Here is a 27,587-nt window from a genome sequence, read left to right as displayed (position 1 = left end):
AAGGGAGCAAAATTACATATTTACGGCGAGGGCGTATATTGAATCCTGAACGAAGCGAAGGATTCTAAAATATAATCCTGAGCGTAGTGAGGGATTCAAGTGTTAACGCCTAAGGTGGAAATAATTTTGCTACCATGTGACACATACTGTTTTTCAAATCACCTATGAGGAAATTGTTATGTTCTAAAATATTATTTACCCTAAAAAAATTGTATGCAATTCTTATTTGCATACTAAAAAAACCATGTCCTAGAAAAGTGCCACTTTGATCCCCCCTAGCAGGGAAGAAAAGTGCCACTTTGATTCCTCCTAGCGGGGAAGAAAAGGCCCTTTTTCGAATAGGTGATGTGAAAAATTATTTTTAAACCTACTTCATTATGGATAAGCAAATTAAACAAAGTCGGGTTTTAAGTTGAAGCTATATTTAAAAAAAGCGGCCAAGTCCGAGTCGGACTCGCGCACGAAGGGTTCCGTACCATTACGGTATGTTTTTTTTAACCCTTTGGGTACGGAACCCTAAAAAGATGCGGTGCGATGAGAAAAGATGCGCTAATATGCGGCCATCACCGAACACACCTTGACACCTCCTTGACAGTGTTGTAGATAGTTTTTCTTAAACAGGTATCTAAGTAGTTTCAATTTACAAAACTAGGTACTAAAACTAATTGTCAAAACAAGGATGTGTCCACATTTGTGTTTTGCATAGGTAAACCTACCTAAATGGGAGTACGTAGGTATTAACCTATAATTTAAAAGTTGATCGCTAGGGGAGTGGATCGCTGTTTTCACGGTCGCCGGACGCAAGGCAGCGCGGCAGGCGGCCGTCGTTCGCACCAAAAAAAACAACTTTCCTCGAAACGGCGATGGCGCTAAGCCACCTATGCGACTCAAAACGCAACAAGCACTCCCACGCGGCATATCACTTGAGATCTTCTGGCCATACACAGGTTTGGGCCGAAATAACTTGTTGATGTACGCTGCGGGCTCGGAGGGGATCGCGCGGGTGCAGGGGAGCTAGCGCCGCCGAGCGACGGCCTGTCTACGGCGGCGAGCCGGCGACACCCTGTCTGCCGCGGACGGCGGCGCTGCCGCTCCGTGCGCATTCTTGTCCGCCCGCGCCCCCCACCCTGAGCTCATGAACGCGGCCCGCGCCTCGCTGCTCCGCCCGGCAACGTTGCATGCAAACTTGTTTCGTAAACGGATGTAGCAGCGGCCAGGCAGGGCAAGTGTCTGTCCCGCTCTTTCCGCCGTGGCTTACGGGCTGAACAAGGATAGCAATGGTGGCGCTACGTGCTATCGGCTCCCACTTGCGGCATTTTTTCACGCCGAGAATGAGGCAAGCGAGATTACTGCCTTGGTAAACGTTCACACTGTTCTTTATTTCATTAAAAATATAAATATCATGAGTTCATTCACTTTATATTCTAATGGGCCAGTCATTTTAAGCCTAAAAAGGGGGTCAACCTCGGAATGAGAGATAATAAGCTGGAAACTCGTATACACCTTCGTTATGACGTATTAAAGGTTCTCAAAATCTACGCATAGATCGTGTGCGCGTCAGAAGTTATTCAAGGTCAAATGTCATACAAATCGGTTTTTCGCGGATATCAAAATTTCTATAGCTCCGATGTTATTTACATGTAGGAAAGGGTTGTAGACCTTAAAATTTACCAAATATTTTTTCATGAGATAAGACGTTTTCAAGATATAGGGCACAGAAAGCGTAGTGAATTGATCAGACATAGGTACTATGAGGCAAGGTCAATCGTGAATATCGGCGAATAATACCTAATAATACCTTCTATAAAGTTATTTAATAATCTTTTATTGATCATATACGGCTTTTAAAAGATGTCTGTCCTGTAGAAAATAAGTAACCGCTTGTGTCCAGGTAAGTATACGTACGGCGTACTTACAGGTTATTATTGTAATCGATCGTACACTGAGTTCCTATGGCCATCTAAGGTTCCCATCAACAGATCAGCTCGATGTTATTACATTGTCATCGGTCTTTAATAATGTATGCCAAATTTTAGCTCAATCTGAAACCATTAAGTAGCCGAGAAATGGTGGGCAAATTTTGTAGCCAAGTTTCATTGTTAGATACAAACATCGGGAGTTAAATAAAAGCTAGTGAAAACATTTTTTTGTATTATTATTACTTAAAATGTACCTCTTTCATGTAGAAATACCTAAATTTATAGGCTATAAAGCTTAATTTCCTGATTAAACCTGTGTAAAGGGGTACCCTTCTTATATTAAACCATGTCATAAAAATCATTACATACATGCACACAAGCTGTTAACTAATGTCCACAGGAGGGGCAACTTTTGGTTTAAAATCTATGTATGACCCACAAGTGTCATTTTAACGATTTAAAAACTTTATAGAATGTAGTATTCACAGAGATTACCAGCTAACCTTGCGCCATAGTGCGTTTGGCTGCCGCTGCGCCTTCTATGCCGTATATTTTGAAAACGACTAATCACATGGAAACATATAAACATATTTGGTACCTAATTGTCGCAAATTTTTTTCTCTACAATACAACTCTTCACTACATGTAAATAACATCTGAGCTATAGAAATTTTGATATCCGCGAAAAACCGATTTGTATGACATTTGAACTTCTGACGCGCACACGATCTATGCGTAGATTATTAAGAGAAACTTTAATACCTCATAACGAAGGTGTATACGAGTTTCCATCTTATTATCTCTCATTCCGAGGCGAAACCCTTAATTTAACTGGGCCAAAGTTAAAATAAACTTATTATGAAAAGCAACTGACTAATTACCTTATCAGTGTTGTCGCGAGTGTTGATAGGTGTGCGTAGTTAGTTGACTAAGTAGTTAGTTAATGACAATTGTAAATCCTAATTACAAAAGAAGGTCCTTCCGTACATAAGTACAGTCAGCAGCAGAAGTTGCTAAGCCACCGAGGTGTTTAAAATTACCTTGACGCGCTCTAAAGTCGCGTCAAGATCATTTAGAACACCTGGCACGCTTAGCAACTATTGCTGCTCACTGTACATGGCATCATACTATGTACTTATGTACCTATATTATATATGTAGTTATTTAACGTATTTTACGTGGTTGATTTGCATAATTTTACGTAAAAACTTCTACGTAAGGTATGTTGGGGTAATACTGGACGAATTTGAGACTAATTGAGACCTCGCGAAAAAATTTTTTGTCTCGATCTCAGTACTTGTCAGATTCTAGAAATATGGTCCAAATCGTTAAATAATAGGTTAACCGTAGTTTAGCCCTGAATATTGGCAACCTTCAATATTCAACGGTTTCAGTTTTGTACCAGTGTAAAGATGAGACATACTTTTATTCGAGGGTACAATGAATTTGTCATCACGGGTTAACATCGGATGGCGATAAAAAAACTTCTAATGCTCATATAAAAAGGTATCCAAAAGGATTTATATATCCAATGTTTAACCTCCTCCGACTCCGACATATATAAATTGCAGCCATGAATAACTAGAAACTCAAAAGTTCTCATCAAATGTTTATTTTTTTTTGTAATTTTGCATCCGATCTTTACCACATACGAAAATTTTGTAAATCTGTGGCTGAGTTTGATATGTCAATAGAAACAATTTCCTAAGTAATACATCCATACATATATACCTACATACAGTGCTTAAATTAAATCTCTTCCTTTTGAATTACCGCCCTCGAATAAAAAAAATGGAACGATATTATTACAATATAAACAGAATTATTGCAGTCATAAAATTTTAAAGTTTGACAATCACTGTTGTATTTTAAATGGGTACCTGAAGTTCGGATTGTTGCTTTCCGATCTTTACCTGCAAGGGCGAAGATCGGAAATCGGTCTACAGCAGTTCTAGGCCTGTTTTGATTGGATTGATTTAGGTAAAACATAAAAACGAAATTTTACATCAACTGAATCACAAAAACAACCACAATACACGACATAAATTACAGGGCGAAGACCGGATGGCCAGAAAAATTACCAAAATTACCTTGCTCTCTTTAATGGCGCGTAGCACACGTCCGACAACTCCGACATCACTGAGCGGCGGAGGGACGCTGGCGGCCGAGGCGCAATGAAATGGCGTCTTGCACATTGTTGTCAAAATTAAAAATTTCAGGGGAAATGAATTTCCTACGTTCTACACCCGCATTCGGTATTATCCCAACATACCTTACCTACTCACGACGTTGTGCCCACTTTCCTATCCGCAGTGAAAAAGGCACTTTACATTATTTCAAAACAAAGCAAACAATCCGTAGTGAAAAAGGCACCGTACATTACAAGACATAACAAACAAGTGTTTTTTGTTCGTCATTGTGAACCGACCTTTACGGGCACACTCTGCTCGCGTCGCGGGCTCACGTCGCCGCGCGGGTCGGCGGTGCGGCGGTGCCGCGGGCAACGAGCGCCGACATCCGCCGACAGTCAGTCCGGCGCCGACAGCCGCCACGCGCACACGTGTCCTCACTATGGCCGCCGCCCACGCACACTCGCCCTCCGACCGCCGCCCCGACGGCCGCGCTGGCTCGCGCCGCATTTTCCCACCACAATTCAAACTACAAGTTCTCGAAGCCTACAGACGTGACGCTCAATGTCGCGGGAACCAGCGCGCGACTGCCAGAAAGTTTGGCATTCATCGCCGTCAGATTCAGAAGTGGCTACAGGCCGAGCCCGCTCTGCGCGCCGCGCTGCTGAGGCGAGCCCCGCAGCCGGCGCCTTCACCACCGCCATATTCCGCCGGCTCCCCCGAGAGCGCGAGGCTGCCGTCGTCGCCGCCGCCCGCAGTACTTCCCACGCCGCCTGTTCAGGTGCCCACGCCGCTGCCGCTGAGCCCTGAACCGATAGACCTGTCGGTGCGGCGCCCCACCCCGCCGCCCGCACCACAACCTGCGTTCGTGCCCCGCTCGGCGCCGGAGCCCGCGCGCAAGCCGTTCAAGTTGTTTCGGCCGTACCTGGATGAGGAGGATGAGCGGCCACCGCCGCCGCCGCAGGTGCACGTGCTGCACGCGTTCGTACCTGTGAGCCCGGCGAGCGCGGGCTGTGCGCTGACCGCGTGCGCCGCGCCGCGCTGGTGCGCGCCCGTGCCTTCTTTCCCGGCGCCGCTCAGATGAGAGCCTGCAGCCGGGGCTGTGCCCTGCTCCTCCTGTGATCTAGTCGCCGACGCCCGCCTGACGCCTCCCGGGGCGTAGCCTTCCATCATCGTGCCTTAATGTACACACGCCATAGTGCATATGCCGTCATCTCGAGATGACTGCTTATTTTTGTGTATTGTATAAGAACGTATTTTTATATTGTGGAGTTTATGAAGCGTACATTATTATAAAGATTGATTAGGTATTAAACCAATTATTACTATTATAATGAATGAATAAAGAGAATTGTTTTAATAAAAGGCATTTTGATTAATCCGCGGGCGCGGGCCGCTTGCGCAGGTAGCGCCGGCGCCCCGCGCCTGTTACCTGCCGCCTGTTTAGTCCCCGATTCCCTTGTAATGATAATTCTCGACGCTCCGAAACTACCCCCGACCTAACCGGAGGATATCGAATTGTTCCCTTTCCAGGAATACCCTTTGTCCGCTCATCGAGAAGATGGTGAAACTAACAAAACTATTGTCTGTCTATGCCTACCTATCTAATGTTTAGTTTCCTTATTTAAGTCACTGCGATTTTTGCTTATAGCAAAGCGATATTTATTTTCATTATGTGCTTTTTGCGAATACCTACTGTTTTGTTCATTGCGGTTATAATTAATAAAATATTGTATTCCCATTTGTCCCCGCCACACTGAGGCGGGAACAAATGGGAATGATTTATAGTTTATATGAAGCGCCTATTCCCACCTGTGCTCGGCGGAGACAAATGGGAATACACGAAAATACTTAAATAATCTTTTGAAGTAAAACTTCTTTAGGCGCGACTTGAGGGTAACTCAGATTTTTTTCTGACGGAAGTAACGCTCAGTAGTGACACGCACAATAGGACACACGTCAAAGTGCGAACATAGCGATAAACCTCAAAGAAGTTTAACTACAATCGCGCGTAACAAAGATAACACGCACACACTTAAAAAAAACCATGGTGATTCATGAAACGTGAGCTGAACCACACACAGAAAATGTTAAGTGAAACAATCACACCTTTATCCAAATTTTTTACTTTTTTTGGTGTGGACAAATTTAATTCTCTACAATAATGGTACAGCACCTAATTATTAAAGATAAAACTTTTTTTCACCTCAGCAGCTCAAACCTCTAACAACTACTTAAAAACAGTGAGCAAATTCTCATTTTGTCCACTGAGTGAGACAAAATGGCATTCAAGTGACCTTTATATTCAAATACCATTCTAACATGCGGGATCTAATAGGTACGTTCGCAATACTTGGATTCTATTATCTCTGTCCCTTTCACGTCGTTAGCAATAAGAAAAAGAAAAAAGTTCAAACGACATTCAACGTCATATTGACGGTTTATATTATAATAGACCCCCGAAAAACGTCAGAACGCATAGTTCCAAAACACGCAATGAATATGAATTCTTCATAATTATAGTTCGTCAAACAAATCTTATCAGTAGAAAAAGCGCGAAATTCTAATTTTCTATGGGACGATATCCCTTCGCGGCCTTCGCGCCTACATTTTATAAATTTGCCGCTTTTTCTACTGACAAGATTTGCTTGACAAACTATAATTAATAAAAATAAAGTTAATTTTTTTATAAAACTATATTTTACGTATTTTATTGTACAATAAAAATAATAAAATAAAATTAAAAAACCTTTTATTTCCCGCTAAATTATTACCGATAATTAACGATTTCTTAATTTATGATAGTAAATAGCTAGTTTTTGGGTTGTTAGTTGCTTAAAAATATTTACTAAATAATTTGTATGTAACAGGAACCCCTCTCAGGTGAAGGCCACCACCACCAACTATAATTAATAAAAATAACGTATTTTTTTTATAAAACACTATATTTTACGTATTTTATTGTATAATTAAAATAATGAACTTAAAAACACACAGATTAGCACGCAAAATAAATATTTCTACTTGTATAAAGTTGGTCAAGCATATCTTGTCAGTAGAAAAAGGCGGCAAATTTAAAAAATCTAGGCGCGAAAGGATATCGTCCCATAGAAAATATGATTTCGCGCCTTTTTTTACTGACAACTGACAAGATTTGCTTGACCAACTATAACAATCAACTATAGTTGACAAATAATAAGTCTCCGCAATTCGGACCGTATCTTACAAGTTTTTTTTTTTATAAAAAAAAGGTTGTCGATTGAAGTGTCAATTGATGTTCGTTATTTCTATATTACTTTACTGAAATTTATTACGTTTTATTTTTGTGTTTGATTGCGGTAATTAAAGTTAATTGTTAGAATATCTTAAGAGAACATGAGGACGAAGAAGGATTACATTTTTCAGGTTATCTAATATGTTCTCACTGCTGTGGTGAAAAGTTGTGTGTACAACACGTAATCGCGCTCCGTCTAGTTAAGTTGTGAGGGAAATGTTTCTTGAAAAGAAACAGTGCGGTGGGACCATGGTTTCGTACGTTAGACTTTAAACTAAGGTCAGCTAAACGTAGGACAAATGTCGTTAGAAATTTAACGAATGTCTAATTTGACGAATCAAGGATTTGACGAATGTCTAACTTGACAAATCAAGGATTTTACGAATATCTAACTTGACGAATCAAGAATTTGACGAATGTCTAACTTGACGAATCAAGGATTTGACGAATGTCTAACTTGACGAATCAAGGGTTTGACGGGCTGCGTAATCTCACTACTAGTGTTACGAAACAGTTGCTTATAATTTACTGGGTGCCCAGTGTTGATCCTACTCACGTCTCCTGAATCATCCTTTATAAGTCGTGGCCAGAATTTATAACCTGTAAAATACACCTGTATTGTATTTAGTGTTTAGTTAGTAGGTATACTCTTTTCTCAAACTTACCACTACTTAACCGTACCAAAGATATATGTAATTAAGTAGTGTAAGGAAAAAACGTGCCTCGATTGCGCCATAGTCGCCATACCTTTGGCCTATACTCGTGTAGATGGCGTTAGCGTTTGATATTTAACAATTTTAACACATATCAGTGAAAAAACATGGGAAAGTCATATGGCGTTCTAAAAATAATAAATAAAAAATCATCACATTTTTTGATATTTTTATACATTTTCATTTTTAGTTTTAATCCTGTGTGGATAGATGGCAGCAAATTTACTGTAAGTACAAAATTTACTATGACAATAATCCTCTATCACTCTTTTCTCTTTGACCGTACATAAGAAGGCCCACCTTAGCTACTACCCATAGTATGAAGTGTTTTTTTTTAATTCGAAGGTAAATGAAACATAACATTAGAAACATATTCATACTTGTTTTTATATAATGTACAATATGGCTAATAGTTAATACCCATAAAAAATGGCATTAAATCTCCGCTCTGTAATTTTAATGAAATTCTATTGCTGGACTTTTTCCCCGCTTACCGCTCCGCTCCAGTGGACAGGCAACCTAACTTTTAGAACCATACTCTAGCGGCGTTTTGACGCCGCAACGGGTCTCTAGTTATACATATTACGGACATTTCAAATACTGCAGGCTTATTAATGTATTACTCTGTGCTTATATTTGTATATTATTACGTTATCAATAACATATATAGGTATTTATAATACATTAAGTTAAAATAAATTAAATAATGTGATTAATATAATTGATAGTCTTTGAATTAGCTATATGAATCGTTTGTCTTTGTCTGTCATTTTGACTTATGCATTTGTAAGAAAAGGATAAAACATAATATAACTTATTCAGGCTCGTAAAGTTTTATGAATAAGGGGGTATTAGTATTCATAGCTAAATCAGGCTTGTAATGCGACATAAAATGATTTTTGGTGGTTTCTTTTACGTTTGATGCGTTTTTTCACCTATTTGGTGTATCTAATCACTACCTTATGTAGGGGAGAGAGGGGCAAGACGAGTAAGACGAAGTAGCGGCTTTATAGGGTAAAGGCATCAGTGCTCAGCCATGCACCAGTGGTCAGCCTTTCTTGCTTATTTTTGGCTGTAATTATCAAACCCTTTCTAATTTTCATGTCAAAAGTAGGTGATATTATAGATTGATAAACTATTAATTGAAAAATAGTTTAATTAAAAAAATAATGTCTAGCATGAACCACAACACTATTTAAAAGAAGTGCTGTCTTCTGTCTTGGACCATTGTGGCTGCAAATCTGGCTGCGAAACTATGCGTTGTGAGTGTCGTCGCGTCAGCTTACCATGCACAGCCCAGTGTAAATCATGCAAAGGTGGCTGTACAAATCAAAAGTAATTTAATGTAATTTTCAATCCAGAGTTATTTTGCATGCTGACCACTAATTATAGGTCTGGCACAAAATTATAGGTTTTATGGTTATCAACTAGGCACAAAAATAATTCAACAGTAATCTACAGCAACCAGTTCATGTATGATCAGTGATTTTGTAGTATTTTAATGGTACGAGTACTTCAAAACGACTTTTCTTTTTCAGTTTTACATCTACCGGTGAACCATATAATTTGACATCACCTAAAATAATTAGTTGCCCGTTTATTTTTGTATTTAATACACTGACAATTATCTGATTCAATTCGGCTATATGTATAAAAACTACTAAATTGACCTACTTTTATATTATACACATAGATTTAAGATTAGATCCTAAGTATGCATGTAATATTGGTATGCCCCCACGGGGTCCATCTGGAACTACCAAGAATTTGTAATACCTATAAAACCATGGTTGCAAATGTTGCAATAAATGAATATGAACCCGAAGAGGACATTTAAGTTTTTTGTTTACAAATGTAGTCACTTTAAATAAAAATAATTCCTAATTTTAGATTTGTTATATTTTTTTTGTAATTCACCACCAGGAAAAAACTTTATTCAGTTTTTATTGACGAATTTTTTATTTATTAAAATAAATTGGGTGATTTCTTTTCATATGACACATTTCATATTAAAATCAGTGCACTTACTGCGGTTGAAGATTTCCTTTAAAGGATTTATTTGTAAGAACGTGCATAATTGAACTTAAATATTTCGTGAAGAATGAAAGGTATCGGTGTCAGGTTTTTTTATAATACTTTTATATACTCAGTACTATATATATATTTATTAAACTATTCATGTTCCATAATATTTTTTTTAAGAAATCAAGTAAAAACTATCAATCGAGTAAGAAAAAAAACTTAAGATGCCATTTTTTGCCAAAAGGGTTCAGTATATGTTTTATGAGTATTTTTTATAAGTAATGTATATAATTAGCTTTTATTTGAGATATTAAACATTGAAATCGGTCAAATAGTTAAGCTTGTAGAATTTTTTGAAAAATATTTTGAAGAAATTTACACTCACATTTAAACTTTTATATTTCGTGAAGTATGAGAGGTATCGGTGTCGGGTTTTTTTATAATACTTGTTATTTAATCAGTAATATATACATGCATTAAGCTATTCATGTTCCATACATTTTTTTTGAGAAACCAAGTAAAAACTATCAATCGAGTAAAAAAAAAACTTAAGATGCCGTTTTTTGTCGAAAGTAATCAGTATATATTTTTTCAGTATTTTTTTTAAAGTAATTTATATAATGAGCTTTCATTTGAGATATTAAACATTTAAATCGGTTCATTGGTTTAGCTTGTAGAATTTTTTGAAATATTTTTTAAAGAAGTGGCGCCATCTCTGTTCCTAAGGGGTGAAACTTGCGCTGCTGCGGGTCAAATCACTCAGTTTGGTCCCTACTAGCACTGTGCAAAGCGGCTTGCTTTTATCATGAAGTGCAGCATCCGGGCAAAAAATGGCCATAACAAGTATGACTACTGGGTTTATGGCAGTAATTTTGAAAAGGTCGTAAACCCAGAAGTCAGCCGGGGGAGGCTGACCATATGAATCACAACTTTTATTTTATTTTAAAATAAAATCTAAGTCGTTAAGCCAAGCACCTTCAAATATTTACATTATGATGACTTTATTTGATTGAAATAAGTAACTACCCAGTAGTCAGCCTGTGGCTGACCAGTGAACATTGACATCGCGGAACTCAGAACCCACTAATCAGTCGTTATAATGGGATGGCTGGGCACTGGGTACTTAAAGGCTGTCTATTGGTACAGAGGGGGCTGATTACTGGCAAAAACGCACTTTCATTATATTTAATGAAATATTTCCAAAAGCAACGTTTAAAAACGTTTTATTCCTAACAAAACTTAAACTATATGAAATTCTTGAACAGCAAAAACTTTAATAATTCTTATAGGTCAATTAGTAAGCAAATCAAACGATCTTGAACATAGAAATTTCGTAAAAAGGCTGACTACTGGTGCCTTTACCCTATGGCGACACGACTGACCAACCATCAGAATCCTGTTAGTGCATGACGATGCGTCGCCATCATGGCAATCAGTTAGCACAGTGACCGGCTAGACAAATGGTGTCGTTAATTATTTATTTGCAAAAACACTGTTTTTGCCATATTGTTATTTTTAGGGTTCCGTACCCAAAGGGTAAAAACGGGACCCTATTACTAAGACTCCGCTGTCTGTCTGTGTCTGTCTGTCCGTCTGTCACCAGGCTGTATCTCATCAACCGTGATAGCTAGACAGATGAAATTTTCACAGATGATGTATTTTTGTACTAAAAACATAATAAAATAAATATTTTAGTGGGGTTCCCATACAACAAACGTGTTTTTTTGCCGTTTTTTGCGTAATGGTATTATGGTACAAAACCCTATTTATTTGGTTTGCCTTTGTTGCCTTATTATCATCAGCACATATATAGTGTTAATTTATTCCTATGGCCCAGCAATCACGCCAACAGCTAAGGACTTGTTTGGTTTCAAGTACGGTTTTTTTTACAATAAACTTTCGAATTTCATTAGGCACATGGGGACAAGATGTCGTACATCATGACGGCCGTAGTTTTAAAGTGATAAACTGATGAAGAATTGCGGATTTGAATTTATTTATTCTTGTCTTGTAGAACGGTGAAAAAGTATAAAAGAAAGTCAAATAAAAGAGAGTGGTTAGAGGCCAAGAAAAAAGCGGTGGATGCTGTTATAAAGGGAAGATACCCCACATGTTAGCTGTCAACACATTTTCTGTCCCTCAGACGACTTAAGAAATAAAAGTAAAACAGTTCGTGAGAAGTTATCAGACGATGGTTCCAATAGCCAAAAATTGAAGTTTTGTTTAGGCCCTATATATAGTATTTCTATGAATCATTCTTATCTTGTCCCGTAGGGGTTCCCCATCTTACCATACCTAGGGGGCAAGATGGAGAGAAGGCACCTTTGGCCATTTTAATTTATTTTTAATTTAATTATCTAACTAGAGAGTTCCTAGTAAGTGTTGATTATGAAATACTGATTACCAAAGATAAAAATAAAAATAACAAAAACTTAAAAAGAATAGCATTTTCAGTTTTATTGGACTTGAAACATTAAGTATCCCGTCATGCCCACCTCTCCCCTACATTTCTTGACGTTGACGCAAAAATTACGTAGTTTAACATTCAGGGTGTTGTTTTATAACACTACAAATTGAGATAACTAATCTATTGACGACCGGTCTGGCCTACTTACTGCCTGCAAAGCCGATGATCTTGGGTTCGAATTCCGATAAGGGCATATATTTGTGTGATGAAAACATATATTATATATTTATTCCTGAGTCATCACAATTGAAAAACTAACAAGGGACTCAAAAAATGATGTAAAATGTTCATATTTGGATTATTGGTAAAAATCGTCCTTGACGTTGGAAATCCTGTCTTTTCACACCCGTTTACAATAAGTATGTAATAATAATAATTTTGTTCATTTTGGTAAATAAAGGATATTGTAATTTGAAATTATTTTATTATTTATATACCGGGTGTTTCCTGTAACAGGAGCATTAAATTAAACTGGAGGTTGTACGCCTCAAACTGACCAACATTTGTTGAGCAACTTTTTAAAATTATGAAATTTTTAGATTATGCCTTTTTCATACTAATTAAATATTATTTTCAATGTACGCTGCAATCTGTGTGTTTGACGTTGCTTGTCACTCTTTAAACATAACAAATTTTGTAATACATTGCGTCTTAAAATAAACTTTAAAGTGTAATGAAAATCAAAACACAAGTTATTTTTAAAAGTGGCTGAATAAATGTCGGTCAGTTTGAGGAGTACAGCCTACAGCTTAATTTAATGCTCCTGTTACAGGAAACACCCGGTATAAGGTGCTAACAAATTAGCTACAGAAATTTTACGAGATGGTACTTTACACTAGAATAATTAACTTTTAATAATAATTAAGAAAATTTCTCATAATTTGAATTTTATTTACCGAAAAAAATAAATGAACTATAATTCTATCTAAAAAATAATCATCATGTATTTAACTGCTTGTTTGTCTTAAATGTCATTGTCAATAATTCAACAATTTGATTTATCAACGTGAAGTGGCCAGTTAAATTTTATATTTAAAAGAGGTCTTAGAATCTGTTCAATGAGGTCTAATTTTATTATCTCATTAACAGAGGTTTTTTACAAAGCATATTTGTTTTCCAATTTTCTCAAAATAACATCATAAAACCTATAATGTTTCATACTTACATGTACTTCAGGAGCCGAGTACTATCAACTGTAAAGATATCGGTAGCTAATTTGTTAGCACCTTTATAAGGCAAACAAAGAAGTACAAAGCCGTAAGTAGGTATTAAAATAATGCCCAAATTATATTGTGTATATTAATAAATTTGAAATATATGTTATTAATGACATAAAAATATACAAATATAAGCATTAGGTAATAAATCATAAGCCTGCTATAATTAAAATGTCTGTAATCTGTACAATTCTAAAATACGGGTTCAACGGATGTTGCTTACATAATCTCGTATGTCAAGGTGTTTCGGCAGAAAACGCCCTGGCAGACTTATATATTCCTGAATAGAAGGTTCATATCTACCGACTGGAATTGGTTTCATGCTGGTATCAGATGGGTTAATTTAGGGGTCCCGATGGTCATCTTTGAGAGCGTCTGCCAAGCACTTCCGGCAGGGAACATACTGGCAGATTTCGCTTTTCTGTATCTACCAGTAAATTTCTAACTGATGCCATAACTATTACCGTACTACTATTTTCGCACCGGAAGTGGCTATCTTTTTTGTACTTTCGGCAAGTTCCGCCGTGGCAGACTATCAAATTCGGACTTAGCATCATTTTTATGGCAAACCATTGTGCATCTCATCGCGGTATCAAGTTGGTTTCTAAATATTACTGCCGGCTCTTCTACCACTATTATTAATAATGAAATATAACGTTAGCTAAGGTACCAAACGACAGTACGTGAACACCGTCAGGTAGCTTTATATGTGGACGTGTGTAAACCTGTATATAAATGCCTTCATTGGGTTTCAATTGACGTTTAAGATAAAGCAGATAAGCCTACGGATGCAAAATGCGTCACTCGGCCGGCCGTACGTGCGCTAGCGCTGTAGCGACCAACTCATCGTTTTCTGTTTGTTGGTTGTTTTCTGCGATTCAATCCAATTGTGCAGTACCTAATATTAATAGGTTATTTTCGTGTAGACTAGTCGAACGAGCGAGCGAAGCGATGTGAAGTTCTCACGCAGCGTACTACGTAGGCGAACAACACGCGAACGCGATGCGGCGCGGCGCGGGGTGAATCAATCCTTTGATACTTATAGAAGTGTCCTACGTGGGCGATCTCGTGCGTAGACAATGGTACTCGCTCGGAGAGCAACTTGGCCTCTTCCATGAGCTGTTTGAAGGTGTTTTTCTTCTCTTTGCGCTCCTCCATGGTGCATCATGGGCGGGGGACAGCTATATAATTATGCGCGTGCAATAGAGATAGCAACAGGCGGGTGAATGTACGAAAATCTATGTGGAAAGCGTCTCTGCTTTAGCTTGTTCTATATTCTGTGGGTCATGATACTTTTGGGTTAATTTTAATATCTCGTTATCGAGATGCTATATGCTATATGATAGATAATGATCGATCGGTATTAAAGTGATTGTCAAGTATAAGAAAATGGTCGTCTATAAAATAATCAAATCCTAATCGAAAGATTATCGAATGTCGCCGAATCATCAAATACAGTTGGCAATATTGGCATCGATTAGATTGCTTATGGGTTATTAATATTTGGATTAAAATATGAAAAATACCGTTTTTAATTTTCTAGGAATCTACTAACAAAATGTGACTAAAGTTTGAGGCACTAAAAGTTTCGGCAGTTTACACTGAAACTAGAATCGACAGTGGAAAATTTGAAAATTTAATTAAACACGTAGACGAGAATGGCAAAAATATGAGGGTTCCTAATTGACTAAACGAACATATTAAATGTAGAGTAGAGAGTAATAAGGCTCTCCCAACCGGCAACCGGTAATAAAGTGGATTTGTGCTTCTCACACTTTTCTTGTAATAGGTATCTTGCCACCCTTGATCAAAGTTGTTTTGTTAGTAAGTGGCGCAATAGCTATCGGTAACGTTCATGACATGAATCATGGGAAATCGTATACGTCATGTCATGTACAGCTGCAACAAGTTAATAAAATTATTAGATTGATACCAAATTTGCTCCCACGACAACTTTTTTTTTATTATCTTAGATTGTTCGCGGCCAGTCACATTACGGATGTTCAGGATTTTGCTTGGATTTTGCAGCCGTCTCGTTTGGCCATACAAAGTAGTGGGTCAAGCAAATCTTGTCAGTAGCAATGTAAAGCAAACTAAAGTAGGGCAACACTTAGAGCAGTATTCATGCACATGGTCATGAAATAAAAAAAAAAAAAGTATTGCGCTAAGAAAAGCAGTAATGTACATCGAACCAAAAAATGTTTTTTTTTTCCCGCTGAGCGCGCTCTTCGTACGTCAACTCAAATTGCCGATCGCGGTTTATACTTTATTGAAACATTTTGAAATGGTTATTATTATGGAGTAAAAACGATGATAATATTGTTAATCAATAGGTGATTAACAAGTTTGACACGATCAAAAAATATTTAGAAACGGATTATGTTGGAAAAAAGAATGTGAAACAAATCATTGCTTCCGCAGGTACATATCCTACTGGATTTTAGTATTTTAGCTTACTGGGCGGTTCCATCCCCTTAGATCATTTTGTAAAACTAATTTATTAAATAAAGAATTTTTCCCCTCACTAGCTCGGAAAGCCGTCTTTTATCCTTTAAAACAAGCGGGGAAAAACGCATTTTATCCACTAGTGGGGAAAGTAATTTGACCTTGGATGGAGCGTGTTTAAGTAGCTTGACAGATAACAAAACGTAAAACGCTCATAATAATGGTTCGTTCGATATTAATTATCATTAAATAAATGGTTTGAGAATCTAATAAAAAATACCAGATTTAGCTTTATTTAATGATTTTAAGTCATAAACCTTAAAATTCCATAATAAACGTTTGTTTTTTAATAATTATATTAAATACAATTCTGAACGCACAAGTTAAGTCGATGCAATTTCAAAACGCATCATTGACATTTCATACGTCAGAAATGTCAACATTGTCAACAAAAATTTTACTTAAAAACTTCTCACGTCAAAGTACAGAATTTCCAGAGTTTTTTGTTATAATATCGTAAAAAAATGAGTGATTCCAGTTGATGAAGATGATCTAACGATCCACAGGGGATGTTGTACTTTCCTCGCTATAGAGAGGGGAAAAGTTTTGTGTTACACACGGGTGCAAATGTATTTTACTTCTCGTGTGTTAAATACAACTTTGCACCCTTGTATAACAAATAACTATTGTATTTGTATAAACCACTGAGCAGTCACTGGTAGGGTATCACTGTAACTATTCCTCTCACGATTACAGGACTTATTAAATATCAAATATATGGACTATTGACACTTTGATATGATTTTGTTTTAGTAAACTTAGAAAACATTGATAGGGAGCAAACAGAATATCAGCACTGCGATAGGGGGCTGTTTTGGACGCCAGTTCAGACTGAAGGAGCTCGAAAATAATAAATATGCCACTTGTTAATGTAAATAATTGTACTTTTCCTGAAGAATGTCACATACCTGTGTATTTTTTATATGGTTGTATATTATACATATTAAAAATAAAAACAATTGTTATTTTGGTGTTTATTTATTTTAAAGGTAAACAAGATATACCTAACTTTAGCTTACACTATAATTCAGGTCATTCATTGAAAGAATATTATTGTTACCAATATTACAAGAATAATCTAATCCATTGCTCTCAATATTTTTGTTAAATTTCAAATAATAAGTTTATTTTTCGCCTTGGTTGCGTTGTACACGTACATAAACCGCCGTAGGTAAGTTGTCTGAAGAGAAAATACTACGAACGCCTTATATTGGGCGAGTTTTAATCCTGCATCAAAATATGTAAGGATTAGATTGATGTTGCGAACGAACGGCGATATATTCAAGGTTTTTAATACTAATAATAAAGTTTACCTTTGTAAAAAGTCGAATCAGTCGCTGAAAATATTAGACATGTGGGCCTATGGACGGTTTTCAGAACTCCATTTGTGGTCTTATTGGATAGATTTAGGCATACTTTTTAATTTTATTTATGCCTTTTAACCCTAAAACAAAAAAACAGCACAATCTTAAAAGTTTAGTTCTTCCCAACCCAAGTAACATTTTAGCGATAAAACTAGTTCTATAAAAGCTGACTATTATTTCGATTAAACACTAATAGCGATAGTGCGGCCTAAAATTTAGCGATATAGCACGCTATAACTCTCTTATAGTCGGAATTAGGCACCGACGTTAGTGCTTGAAGCTCTACAGTGGTTTATTTTATGTGCAATAGTGATAAACTAGTGATATAATAGTGCTACAATAGGGATTATTCTTGCCGGAAGTGATAATAAAGGGTTAAAGTAGCAGTATTTTTACTTATATTTCTAATAACCTTGTAATATGTTATCTTGTATCACTTACAGTGTTACAAGAACGCTGCAGTAGTGAAAACAATCGTTTGTAGTTTTAAAATGTCAAAATATTTAATACAATTTCCAATAATCGCTCATAGTGTTGCGTGACGTAGTCAGACAGATTGTTTATAATGGCGACAGCTTGATGGTTTATTGGAATTATTATTAGGTACCTGGTGAGTACATAGCAAAGCTTCACGACACGTATTAGAGAATTCAACTGAAATTCTATTGCGGTTATTACTTTTCTGTCATTATATATGGTATTTTACATCTCAATTTTCAAGCGCCTTGTAAATATACATGTTTTGATAAATTTTGTATACTAAAAATACTAGCCTAGTTTATTTTTTGTAACTAAGTTAATTATAATCTTTAACAAGTTTGGGAACAAATCAAATTATTTTATTAAATATTTTGATTTGGTTTTTTTTTAAGTAGTCACACTACTATATATAAATTAAAAACTGTAATAGATGTCATATATTAAAGAAAAAGTGACGAAGCCCTCCAGTGGTGAAGGCCGGATATAATCTTTAGTTTTGTGAATGATTATGCTAAACATACTAGATATTGTAATATCAGAACAAAATGACCTTAACAATTACTGCTTTATTACTAGATATATCAAGCACAAAGTTTGTTTGTAAACAAAATGGCGTAAATGATTATTAACACTTATGTCGTAGTTTAGAGCTTTTGGGCCTATTAAGGCTATATTTGATGTGGTATTCAACTTTAAACAACAATGTATCACGATAAACCATTAAAGGTAAATATAGAGAGAGACTGAAATACTTAAAAATAACTTTAAGCTGTAATAATGTTCGCACAAACACTCTTGAAGAGCTACGGTTCCATACTGCTGTTATAGCACTTCTAGCACTAAAAAACTACGTGATTTAACAGGGAAAATTATGTCGGTTGTATCACTATATTACTAAGAGCTATAAGAATTACTGTTGCCACTCTTAAATGGCTTAAGAGTATTTGTATAGCTGTTGTAACACTGTAGGCGGCATTAAGCACTAAAAGGTAAACATAACACGATTATAGAGCTATAGCACGAGTAAGTTATAATGGGCACCCCAAAAGAACCTTCAGCGTTAAAATCTACTTAAAGTGGTAACCATAATATATAAAGAGGCAGCTAATACCATCTTATTACAGCCTTTAGCTGCATTATGCAATCATATGTCTATTATATCACCTTACTAGCGCCAGTGTATTAATAAGACCGTTTATTTCCATAGTATCACCTAAAACTATTATTATGGGTCTTATAAAACTACTATGTCACTCAGGACTCTAAATGAGTTGTTGTTATGGCTAATGTGTTTGTTGGGAAGTTCTTCCAGTAATTATCATAACCTCAAATTTTAGAAATGTTTACCATCAATGAGCACGATTATACATTGTAGGCACCTTAAGTTCATGCACATTTGCACAATATTTTTTAACTAGCTTTTGCCCGCGACTTCGTCTGCGTGGAATTAATAATTTGGTTCTAACAAATCTGCTTTTTAATCCAACCTTTTTTCACCCCCAAATTGGTCCACACTATACATTTCCACCCCATTTAATACACCCTTAAGGGATGATTTCGGGGATAAAAGTTATTCTTTATCATTTCCCACAGCTCAAACTATCCCCATACCAAGTTTCATTTAAATCGGTTCAGCGGTTATTGATTTCCCATACAAATTTCCACCCCCCTTTTTACCCCTTTGAGGGGTGGGTTCTGGAATAAAAAGTATCCTATGTCCTTTCCCGGGACTCAAACTATCTATATACCAAATTTCAACTAAATCGGTTCAGCGGTTTAAGCGTGAAGAAGTAACACACAGACAGACAGACAGACAGACTTTCGCATTTATAATATTACTAGCTTTTGCCCGCGACTTCGTCTGCGTGGACTTAGTAACCCCAGCTAGAGTAAGAATAGCGCCTGGAGAAAATCTTATAGTAATTATTCAATTTGAGCATATTATGCACACAAATTAGCAGACACTTCATTAATTATCTCAATTCCATCCCGCTTTTTACTTTCTTAAAGGATGATTTTCGGGATAAAAATTGTCCTATGTCCTTCTCAGGGACTCAACCTATCTCTATGCCAAATTTCATCTAAATCGATTCAGCGGTTTAAGCGTGAAGAGGAAACACACAGACAGACAGACAGACAGACAGACAGACTTTCGCATTTATAATATTAGTATGGATATGGATATATTGGTATTTAATGGTGACACCAGAAATTCTCTTATAAAATAGAGACGATTCAGAATATAAACAAACAAGATGGCGATCCACATTTAACAGATAAGACAGATGACACGCGATTATTCGAACAGTGTTGCTAACCCGCGATTTTTTAAATTTGCCGCCTTTTTCTACTGACAAGATTTGCTTGACCCACTATATTTCGTAAAAAAAATTGGCTTTTGGTATAATTTTTTGGTCCTAAAAGTCACATCTATACGACTGAATGGAAATTAATGAATGGTTGTACGGAAATGTTTCCTTCATGAACATCATTGGGATTTGGTTCAATCGTCAATAAATCGTTGAGTATATTTTTCAGCTATTTTTAGGGTTCCGTACCCAAAGGGTAAAAACGGGACCCTATTACTAAGACTCCGCTGTCCGTCTGTCTGTCTGTCACCAGGCTGTATCTCATGAACCGTGATAGCTAGACAGTTGAAATTTTCACAGATGATGTATTTCTGTTGCCGCTATAACAACAAATACTAAAAACAGAATAATATAAATATTTAAATGGGGCTCCCATACAACAAACGTGATTTTTTTGCTTCATCTAGCAGCCCTCCAGGTGTTCCAGGTCTTGAATAACTTAACCTGCCTATAGTATCACCAACCCCCTCTACCAACTTCAGATTAAAGTAGTTTTACCCCTCATCCGATGCATCCAGCAGCACTCCAGGTGTTGAGCTGTCTCCATCATACACTACCAACGACACGTTGAGCGAGTGTTACCCCTGACCCTTTGCACTCAGCAGCACTCCAGGTGTTCCATGTCTTGAGCTGTCTCCATCATACACTACCAACGACACGTTGAGCGAGTGTTACCCCTGACTCGTTGCACCCAGCAGCACTCCAGCTGTTCCAGGTCTTGAGCTGTATCCGTTATACACTACCAGCGGCACGTTGAGCGAGTGTTACCCTTGACTCGTTGCACCCAGCAGCACTCCAGGTGTTCCAGGTCTTGAGCTGGATCCATCATACACTACCAGCGGCACGTTGAGCGAGTGTTACCCTTGACTCGTTGCACCCAGCAGCACTCCAGGTGTTCCAGGTCTTGAGCTGTATTCATCATACACTACCAGCGGCACGTTGAGCGAGTGTTACCCTTGACTCGTTGCACCCAGCAGCACTCCAGGTATTCTAGGTCTTGAGCTCCCTCCACCATACACTACCCGGTACGCTGAGTAAGTGTTAGAAGAGTGGGGAAGAGAAGAGAAGAGTATGACTTCGGGAATAAAAACTATTCTATACCCTTCCCTTCCCAACAATTAAGACTATCTTCATATCAAATTTCATCTAAATCGGTTTCATTGGGTCCCATACAAATTACCATCCCCCTTTTCACCCCCTTTAGGGTTGATTTTAGGGGTAAAACCTATCCTATGTCTTTCCCTAGGACTCAAACTATGTCCATACCTAATGTCATCTTAATCGGTTCGGCGTTTATTAATTGCCCATACAAATTTCCACCCCCTTTTCACCCCCTTAATGGGTGAGTTCTGGAATAAAAAGTATCCTATGTCCTTCCCCGGGACTCAAACTACCCCTATACCAAATTTCAACAAAATCGGTTCAGCGGTTTAAGCGTAAAGAGGTAACAGACAGACAGACAGACCGACAGACACACTTTCGCATTTATAATATTATTATACCTATATATTATATTATATATATCATATACTAGCTTTTGCCCGCGACTTCGTCTGTGTAGTCACAAATTGGTCTACTCTATAAATTTCTACACCCTTACACCTTTACACCCTTAAGGGATGATTACGGGGATAAAAATTATTCTATACCCCCCCCCCCACAGTTCCCCACAGTTCAAATCAAACTATCCCCATACCACGTTTCATCTAAATCGGTTCAGCAGTTATTGATTCCCAATACAAATTACCATTTGAGGGGTGATTTCTGGGATAAAAAGTATCCTATGTCCTTCCCCGGGACTCAAACTATCTGTATACCAAATTTCAACTAAATCGGTTCAGCGGTTTAAGCGTGAAGAGGTAACAGACAGACAGACAGACACACTTTCGCATTTATAATATTAGTATGGCTATACTAGTTTGTCTAGCTTTTACTTAAAGTGTTTTACTATCCCTTTTGATATGCGACTCGTAAAATAAACGCAATTCTGAATAATCCTATTAGCAATTAGTGCTTCATATTCTGATCATTCATTTTGAAAAACTAATATGCAATAACGAAATTGAAATGACAGATAACGAAATCGTAGATGCAACGACACCATGCAAAGCATTCCTTTTGTTTTAATAATACTTTCGCCATTACGACTGAAAGTTGTCTCTTTATATCTGGGACAGCCTTTATTTTGCCTATATCAATTCTTAGTATAAATTTAATATATGTTAAGTAACTGTTAATATTTTTCAGTGAAAACAACCTTCGTAAAAATGTTAGGTATTATGTCAAATGCTAAAATTAAATAAATCCATTCGTGAGGAAACCTGACCTATTGGTTAACATAATTAGTATTATCACTGATTCACGGACTTTCATTCAATCCGTACTGAAAGACAAAACTAGGGAATGCGGAACCGGTACTGTTCCCAGAACTGGGACTGACATTTCCGGTACTGGGAAAGAACCGGGATTTCCCTGTTCTTCGGTACTTTTCGGTACTGAGTATTTACTGTTGTATTTTTTGTTAAATGATGAATTATTTATATGAAACTGAAAATAAAGATTCACTTTTGTGTAATTCAGTACAAACACAACCTAGAAAAGAACAAAATGATGAAAATCGACACTAGCAAAGAAACACAATTATGTACCTCAGCTTTCTTACTTTATTCAATAATTTTCGCAAAATGCGAAATTTTACGCTCAAGATCTATAAAAAAATATGTCATAAATTATTATTTTATAATCAATAAATGGAAAAGCAAATTAATGATTTATAAGAACAAACAGCAGTTTCATAACCTTTCACTAATCAAGAAAAATAGTATATTTTCTCATTAACTTTTGTAGACCTTCACGAAGACGTTCTCTTTTTGTGTCATATTCCTTGAGTGAAATTTCCCTGATTGTGCTGGGAGATTTATTAGGCAGCGGTTGACCAGCTCCAAACAGCGGTGTCAAATCGAGAGATATGGTAAACTGTTTCAAAGGAACTCGTCGAGTGCAACCATGCGGAAAATTCTGTGTTTTTGTTATTTTTGGGTTTACAATCAAATTCATTAAGTAGACTATAAGCTTCATGTTCTTGAGTAGTTGGCATTGGGAAAACGTCTGTGTGCAAAGAATCATCTCTTGTACTGGGTCCTGGTTGTGGGTCTGTCTGGCTGCACGTCAAGGACAATTAAATGAACCTTTTTTTAAATGCTTGCATAATCCATTAGCACTAAGTTGATCCACCTAACGTTTTTAAAACTTTCCCGCACTGATGTGTGTAGATTGTCTTTTTCTTTTTCACATAAAATAATAATTTAAATATCAAAAAGTACGTTCGGATTGGCCCTCTAATCTTTACTTGTTTGTTTTAATTCACATATATAGACCATCAAACTACAACAGCTACAATACTTATAACAAGTATTTATTTGACTACTCGAGCCGGACTGTCAAGGTTGGGGACTTTGGGTAGTTATCGCGCCAAAGCCCAAATCGTAGCCGGAAAATACCGAGCGGGATAAACCTTGGGCAGCCGAGACTGCCGAGAGCACTACACGGGTGCTACGGAGATTACGCGCCAAATTTTAAAGTGAATAATGAGGTTTACTTTACTAACTTTTCAGTACCGAAAAGTACCGAAGAACCGGGATTTTCATTACCAGAACCGGTACCCGAAAAGTTGAAATTTCTCGTGATTTCCCGGTACTTTTAGTACCGGGAATTCCCGGGAGCATTCCCTAGACCTAGACGACAACCTGTATTACTATAAATTTGTCCATGTTTTCTTAAGACGAAAGTGAAAGACCGCACGAAATCGCCTTTCCATACAAACGTAGTCCTGAATGTCCCGATTCTCCTTTCTGGATATTAACAGTACCAATTGAAAATATTTTGACACAATTGGATGGTGTCGTATCGAATTTATAATTATTATTAGGAGCATTTAAAGATTTGTATGGAATAGACCCTGTTTTTCGCTCCTAATTCTTGTAATAATCAAAAATCTAAAAAAGTCAAACGAAAAAAGAATATTTTCCATAATGTCCATGTCCAGAGAGGAAAATGGGGACTACGTTTGTATGAAAAAGCCGTCGTCCCCTTTCCTCTTAATAATAACATGAGGTTAAAAACCCATATATATAGATTGTAAATTGTTCTAACTGTCAAGAACTCAAAAAGAATTGATATACATATTTGATGACGTTTTTTAACCGATTCCAGCGCCATTCATTTATCGTCATTTAGTTAAGGGAGGGCAATATGAACGGTTTCAGGGTAGGTAGGCTAGGTACATTACCAGAATACATGTTTCTCCCGACTATTGTGTATGAGTTGCATATCCTGCCAGGAATAGCATTAACACTATTAAGAGCTCAGGATGAGCATTTTTGTTTATGGTTCTCGCGCTCGGTCGGCGTCGGCGTCGGCGTCGAGCCGTCTGGCGATGTCGGCTTGGCGGCGGCGACGGCGGGTCTGGCGGGCCGAGGGCCGCGGCTAGCAGTCACGCTCACGCGCCCTCTACGACGATATGTTACTCGTACACAGGTGCGACTGGTGCGAGGATATTGCATGATTTGCATGCTTGTTGCTATTCTCCCTATTAGGAGCATTCCTTATAGGTATCGCGATCAAAAATACTCTTTTAAATCTATAAAAAATAGTTATTTGTTATACAAGGGTGCAAAGTTGTATTTTACCCGCGAGTGTAGAATTGAAACACGAGCAAGCGAAAGGATTCTATAGGTGAACCACGAGCGAAGCGAGTGGTTCTAAAATAGAATCTGAGCGTAGCGAGTGTTTCAACACACGAGAAGTAAAATACATTTGCGCCCGTGTGTAGCACAAAACTTTTCACCTCACTATAGCGAGGAAAGTGCAACATCCACAGGCGTTAGATGATCTTCATCACTGGAATCACTTATTTCTTTACGATATTATAACAGAAAACTCTGGAAGTTTTGTATTTTTACGCGAGTCGATGAGAAAAGGTTTTAAGTAAAAAAATTGTTGACAATGTTGACATTTTTGATGTATGAAATGTCAACGATGCGTTTTGAAATTGCATCGATTCAACTTGTGCGTTCAGAATTATATTTAACATCATTATAAAAAAACAAACGTCTCTTATGGAATTTTAAGGTTTATGACTTAAAATCATTAAATAAAGCTAAATTTGGTATTTTTTATTAGATTCTCAAACCATTTATTTAATGATAATTAATATCGAACGAACCATTATCATGAGCGTTTTACGTTTTGTTATCTGTCAAGCTACTTAAACACGCTCCATCCAAGGTCAAATTACTTTCCCCACTAGTGGATAAAACGCGTTTTTCCCCGCTTGTATTGAAGGATAAACGACAACTTTCCGAGCTAGTGAGGGGAAATAGTACATTTCGATGCTAGTGCGGAAAGTATGTCATTACTTCACGAGTACCGAGATATCTTGCCACGAGCCGTAGGCGTGTGAAGAATGACATATCCGCACGTGTATCGAACGACGTTTTTTAATACAGTTGCGAAAAAATAAGAAAAGCAACAATTAAGGAATGGGATTAGAAACTTTTATATTATTAATTCTGTGACACTGACATCATTGACATTGACATTATGAAGAGGTGTTTTTCTAACTTTTATTCGACTAGAATAGATTTTGTTATTATTATTGAACCCAATTCAATGAGTTTTTTTTTTCAAATGCACGTTCTAGACAGAAACAATTGTAAATATTAAATCATTGTACTATTATTACCTAAATATCGTTATTTACGATTATTTGTGTATCGTATATTTATAAAAACAATATCGAATGTTGCCTTTGGAAACTTAAAACATTCTTGCAGTAAGAAAATACGCCTCTTCTTTGACAGGCGTTCCGTTCCATTCAGACAACTTATTAAGAACAGTTTTTCAACATTAAAAAATAAACGTGTTATAATACTTATAATGATGAAGAGGTAAGTAATAAAATATGAAATATGCATATTTTTCGTATTCTTACATTAACAGTAGGTTTTTATGTTGATTACGACGTTTTAAGGAAACTAATATTAACACTCATCAATAAGTAGTCATGAATTGGAACAAGTAAAAATTTAAAAAAATTGGAAAAGTAAAAAGCACTAGTTCGCGAAAACCAACTTTCCGCACGCTAAACAGCCACGAAAAGTAGCACTTTTTGAACAACTGTATTATAAAAGTATTTTATTGAATAAGTACTTACACTGCGTCTTACGTAAGCGAACAACTCGCGAACGCGAACGCGAAGCAAAGCGGCGCGGACGGCGCGGCGCGGCGGGCCCACAGCGTTCGCGTTCGCAACGAGATCGCCCACGTAGGACACTTCTATAGGTATCGAGAATTGATTCACCCCGCGCCGCATCGCTTCGCTTCGCATTCGCGTGTTGTTCGCCTACGTAGTACGCTGCATAAGCTAAGCACTGTTAACATTTTATTGTTTTCTGCTTGTGTCTTGAATTAATTCATTTAAGATGTCACTTACGTCTGGATGTAACGATTTTTGTTTTAGTATATTTATTTATTTAACTTATAGCAACTTATAGAAATGAAAGAAAAGTCATTTTTAATACAGTTGCTCAAAAAGTGCTACCTTACGTAGCTATATAGCGTTCGCAAAGTTGTTTTTTGCGAACTAGTGATTTTTACTTTTCCAAGTTTTTATTTTATTTAATTCTGACCATAATCGATACGTCCACACCAAAGAGTTTGGATGTTCAAAAACTTTAAATATATTTTTATTTTGCAATTAGACATTAATTACGTACAAAATGTATTGTTACATGATATAAAGTAAATATATTTATTTGTTATTATATAAATAAAACGTTATAATAGTTGATTACACATGTTGAATTATATAACAAAATCCAGTAACATATAGTTTGTCAAGGGACTGTCTCATTTCAAACATAAACAGAGAGAATCATACTATCTTTGTCTTACACTAGTACTAGCACCCAAAAGAAAAGGATGAGTAGGTATAGTTTTCTTTGTTCCTATTTACTGACAACATTTGGTTGACCAACTATAGATAGCAAATGAGTAATTTATCACAAGAATGTAGATATTAAAATAATATATGGAAAAAATACTAAAACACAGGACTTGAAAGTTTCA

The 27,587-nt window shown here is 36.9% G+C and overlaps 2 protein-coding genes across 2 annotated transcripts in view; both read left to right on the top strand.

The window, feature by feature from the left end:
- The window catches only part of LOC134754777 (protein ROP), a 260,729-nt gene that overhangs the window by 160,514 nt on the left and 72,628 nt on the right, over positions 1-27,587 (top strand). The gene's annotated exons all lie outside the window — the stretch shown is intronic.
- LOC134753702 (uncharacterized) lies at positions 4,365-5,413 on the top strand. Its single transcript, XM_063689639.1, has one exon. The coding sequence runs from the start codon at positions 4,491-4,493 to the stop codon at positions 5,130-5,132; it is 642 nt and encodes a 213-aa protein (XP_063545709.1). The 5' UTR covers positions 4,365-4,490; the 3' UTR covers positions 5,133-5,413.

Source organism: Cydia strobilella, chromosome Z, assembly GCF_947568885.1.
Source record: "Cydia strobilella chromosome Z, ilCydStro3.1, whole genome shotgun sequence".
NCBI classification, from domain to species: domain Eukaryota; kingdom Metazoa; phylum Arthropoda; class Insecta; order Lepidoptera; family Tortricidae; genus Cydia; species Cydia strobilella.
Note: the sequence above shows the minus strand (reverse complement) of the source record. Positions and strands in the feature narration are given on the sequence as shown.

Coding starts and splice junctions, on each gene's coding strand:
- LOC134753702 (XM_063689639.1), top strand. CDS start 4,491: ATGGCCGCCGCCCACGCACACTCGCCCTCCGACCGCCGCCCCGACGGC.